At 37.9% G+C, this 4,852-nt stretch overlaps 1 protein-coding gene across 1 annotated transcript; it reads right to left on the bottom strand.

The window, feature by feature from the left end:
* Positions 1-618: 618 nt before the first annotated feature.
* On the bottom strand, positions 619-3,892 carry NEUROD6 (neuronal differentiation 6). The gene is made up of 2 exons (XM_045388990.3): positions 3,759-3,892; positions 619-2,442 (listed from the first exon to the last, which is right to left on the bottom strand). Exon 2 carries the CDS (start codon positions 2,419-2,421, stop codon positions 1,408-1,410), a length of 1,014 nt encoding a protein of 337 aa, XP_045244925.1. The 5' UTR covers positions 2,422-2,442; positions 3,759-3,892; the 3' UTR covers positions 619-1,407.
* Positions 3,893-4,852: the final 960 nt, after the last annotated feature.

The following is a 4,852-nucleotide window of genomic DNA, read 5'->3' as shown; positions in this document are numbered from 1 at the left end:
GGCCCACCCAAGACCTGCCCCGTCCTGCCACCACTGTACCCACTTTCTCCTGCCCTCATCGGTCTGCGCAGCTGTCCCCGCTCCTCCCCCTGAGGCAAAACTGCACCAGAGGGCATCTTGGCAAGGTCATTGCCACCCCGCCCACGATTGTAGAAGAGGCTCAATCCTGTTTAAGAGGTTTAGCTCCCCAGGCGCTATTAAAAGTAAGTTTTTGGTGGCCTTCTATAAGGAAACTTTTAATCACACAGAATTTAGCCTCTGATCGGCCAGACATTTAAACGGCGCAGAGTAAAACCTTCCATTTTTAACATCCACTCTGGTGTTTGCTGGAAATTTGCCACTGATTTTAGGCTCGAGCTGAAGGTTACCAGGATTTATCATTGTTTCCCCAGGATGTTTAACCCTCATGGGCTTCTCTTCTTTCATTTAAGACACTTGAAAAAAACAATTCTTGTAAGCGCTTTGGCCATTTTGTTTAAGAAATTTGTTTTAGCTCCTACGGTTTTGTAATCCAGAAATATTTCTGAAATGAGGAGTGGGGAGTATTGGAGACAGAAAGCAGCTGTGTACCAGGAAATAATAAGTAGCATGCAAAAATATCACAGCTAATAGATGTCCTTTACGAGTGGAAATATCTATGTTTAATTGCCTTAAAAATGTGGGTTGGAAAAACACAATTATACATTGTGATAACAAACCTGTACAGTTAATTTCTGAATAATACAAAACAAGTGCTGAAATTTTTTCTTGATGATTGAGATAATTGTCCCCAAATTATGACATCGGCTACCCAAATATCATGTTGCCCCATCTGCAAATACTTAAAGAGGAATAGTTACCAATTGAATTCATTTAGATTCATCCTTAATAAAAAGAAAATTGCATAGCTTTTTATATTGTTGCAAATGCATCTCCCAATATCATTGTCAGCTTAGTGATATTCTCAATATTTTAAAATTTCAATTTTTAAAAGATACATAATATATAATTCCTAATAATTATAAACACATCATTTTATTCATCTGATTTTCATAACATGCATTTTATAATTACTGTACAACCAAAATAGACATTGAATTATGCTGTGTGCATGTCTTTATTCAACAGTATATTCTTAGACACCTTGTTCAAACAAATTAAGTAAGTTTAAAATAAAATTAAAAAGGAAAAAATCTTTCCAGTAGAAACAGAATCACAGTGCTTTACAGACAAAAGGAAAGGAAAAGAAGTTCTCATACGAAAAGAGATTTATTATTACATAGAAAATTCTCACAATAGTTGAAACACACTTCAGAAACTAGTAAACACCTTAGATAGAGTTGTGCCAATTACTCAGCCCACAAGCATCTGCTTTGTCTTAATTAGACGGGGAAGGTGAATGACCACTGTTTATTTTCATTTTCCTCATTAATTATGAAAAACTGCATTTAATTCATCTTGCATGGTGAGAGATTGGCTGCGCAGATGTAAGTCGTAAGGGAAGTGGCTGTCGGTGGGCAACCTGAACATGGCACCCTGCCCAAGGGGACCCCTGGGTGGCACTGCACAGTAATGCATGCCGTAATTGTAATTTTTGCCATAGTCCAAGGTTTCTTCTTGCTTCAGGGAAAATATCCCATTATAGTTAATTGGGGGAGGACTTAAGGGACCTTCAAACTGGGGACTGGCACACTCAGGGGAAGTACTTTCATAGAAGGATTCATACGCACTGCAATAATTGTAGGGTTTCATGGACTTGGAATTATCAAGAGTCCCATGCCCTGGGGGAGTGGTGAGCTCAGGGCTGTGGTAGGGTGGGTAGAAGGTAGAGTAGGGTGACCTTGTGTGGTGCGCAGCCTCCCCACCCTGACCCATCAGGAAACTCCTGGCGTTGAGCTGCAAGCAGCCTGCCACCAAGTTTGTAGTTGGCTGGGAAAGACCTTTGCATAAGTTTTGGACGAATGTGAGCAGATCTGGTCTCTTGCCGATTCTCAGAATTTCAGAAAGTGCCCAGATGTAGTTTTTGGCCAGTCGTAAAGTCTCTATTTTGGACAGTTTCTGGGTTTTAGAATAGCAGGGGACCACTTTTCTTAAGTTGTCCAGAGCGTCGTTGAGGCCATGCATCCTGTTCCTCTCGCGCGCGTTCGCTTCCTGTCTCCTGAACTTGACCCTTTCCAATCGCAGCTTGGTTGTCTTTTTTTTCCTGAGACCCCTCCTTCTAGGCAACCCATTTTCGTCTTCTTCTTCCCTGTCTTCCTCCTCTTCTTCTTTCTCGGTTTCTTCTCCAGGGGCCCTTTTGATGCTTTTTCCTCGAAGGACAATCTGTTTGGAAAAGCTTTCTGGTTTCTTAATTTGCTTCTGGTCCTCGCATTCTCTAGAAAACTTTCTGCACATCTGGGATTCTGGCATTACAACAGACTCATCAAACGGTAGTGTTAACATGGTTCTCTAATCTTAAATTACCTGAAAAAATGCCAGCACAATATTTAAAGAGTTTTCATTTTTAAAGTTTATACACTTAAAACATATTTAATTATTTAATCATAAGACTACAAAAACACGTGGAAAAGATTGATTCTGGGCTGATTTTTTAACATTAAATATAATTTTGAGTTTGTGAAGGTAAGTAATTATGAAGACATTGATGCATTCAATAGGATTAATTTATATGAGCAAATTATCAAAAGAAAATAAAAATGAAACATATAATTATTGTGATCACCACCATCTCCATTTCTCTTTGCCTTTAAACTGGATTTTAGTACCCCCCAAAAAAGATTGTGGAATTCAAACAAATGCAAAATATGAAATTTCAATGCAGAATTTCATTAATTCCAATTCCCCTGAGCACAAAATGAGAAGATAAACCAGTTTTTAAAATGGAAAGTACTATCTCTCCATTAGCTAACAAATTTGTGTTCTTTTTTAAAAACAGACAAACAAACAAACAAACAAAACCTTAACTTTATTTGCTGTATCACACAACTGTGAATTTAGATAAGTGGGTGTGGGAATATACAAATTTAAAGAAAAGATTATAATCAGAGTCAATTTTTAAACTGATTTTTTCTGATCAGTAAAGAATTATGTAAAACAGCACTATTTTCCCAGGCTTCAAAAAGAAAAGGGGATTAGGCTAATTTGGAATAAACTCTATAAATAAATTTAAAGCATAAAAATCACTGGCAATTTCTTTTAATTAAAAAAAATATTGAGACTGATTTTATTTACATTTAAATTTTTTCCGAATAGAATTGTCTGATTACTGCTGTTCAAATCATCCTGGACAAAAACCACTCTCGTAGTGTTTTTGTTCTACGAGCCATACAAGTCTCCCTCTAGCTAATATCTGACAGGAACGGTCCAAGGATTCTGACTGCAATTGTGCACGTGTGTTCAGAATCCCAAATGAAAGGGGAAAATAATTTGTGTTTCAAATGCATTTTGGTTTTTGTTTGGTGAAGCAGCAAGTATTTTCATCTAAAGTCTTCAAACAAATAGGCACATTAAAGCAGAGACTTTTCAGTTTAACAATCTCCAGCCCCCTCAACACACACATATACACACGAACACATACACAAACTCTTAGTAATGTCCACATACTTGCAGTGTTACATAATAGCAGTGAAAGTATGTGATAATTACATCATAAGAATGAAATATGATAAGAAGTTATAGATGGCAAAGAGCATATAAATACTATAAGACAGTGACACTGTATCTTTAAATACTTGCATGCAAAGCCAGCATCAATTGAAGTATATCTTTATTTATATTACCTTAGGTTTTAATTTCATTCAATAATCAGTTTTCATTTTGGGTCTTCCAAATCTTTTCAGGCTGAGTGTCGCATCGTCTCCTGGAGTCTCTAGATCTGTGTATATCTGCACTATCTCATTGATCTCTAAAAAGTGACATTGATGCCAACTGCCAGAGCTGGTACCCATGCCATCTGCTAGTGACGTCACAGGGCAGAGAGAGCCATGTGATCCTCTCTCTTGGGACCTTCATTCTGCACTGATCATCTGGCATCCCTGTAAGTGGGTACCAGCATTCATGCATCAACACAGAAGGTTAGACTGATAGGAAAAAATCTGCACCAGCATTTCACGTACAGTAGGTGCATTTCTCCTCGAGCTGCTTCGGTTTCACTGGCAATCTGTAGAAATAGCTGTGTTAGTGTTCAGTTTCGCCCTGCCAACGGTGCAAGTATTAGGTGGTCGTTAATATTCCATTCATTTACAAGGTGGGCTTTTGTGTGAGCAAGAGGTTTTTGTTGTTGTTGATGATGTTGTTTTGTAAAGATCACCATCCCATTTGTGCACCTGGGTACCCAGGGAAAGAAAGCCATGAAAAGGAGCTGGAAACTGTTCTTAAGATGTTTAACCAAACTAAGATTCGTGTAAGTGAACAGGGGTCAACAAAGGTTTCATTTTCTTGTTTTGTTTCACAGCATGTAACTTATGAGTGTGTGTCTGTGTGTTCTCTTATTAACATGTAAGACTTCTGTGCTTCTTAGGGATTTGGAATAAAAGAACAGCTTCTCCATCTGGGGTCTGTGAAAGACATCCTCAGATACTCCCCTTCCTACACTTGCTGGTATCTTTCACCAACTTTTGCAGAGACACTGCAAGTCCATTGTTAAGGATTTCAAACTACATACTTTGTCCTCTGCGGAAAGTCACTAACTTCACTCTTTTATTGTCCCTTATCTCTTCCCAGCATTAACTTGCTTGTTCCTTCTCATTTCATTTCAGACACAATAAACATAAAATTTATCACTTAGGTTTTTGTCTTCCTCTCTCTGACATTCTGCTGAGTATTTTAATCAAAGATTAGCTTTCCTGTTTTTGTTTCTTTTTTTTTTTTTAAC

The sequence above is a fragment of the Macaca fascicularis genome, chromosome 3 (genome assembly GCF_037993035.2).
Source record: "Macaca fascicularis isolate 582-1 chromosome 3, T2T-MFA8v1.1".
Taxonomy (NCBI): domain Eukaryota; kingdom Metazoa; phylum Chordata; class Mammalia; order Primates; family Cercopithecidae; genus Macaca; species Macaca fascicularis.
Note: the sequence above shows the minus strand (reverse complement) of the source record. Positions and strands in the feature narration are given on the sequence as shown.

Coding starts and splice junctions, on each gene's coding strand:
- NEUROD6 (XM_045388990.3), bottom strand. CDS start 2,421: ATGTTAACACTACCGTTTGATGAGTCTGTTGTAATGCCAGAATCCCAG.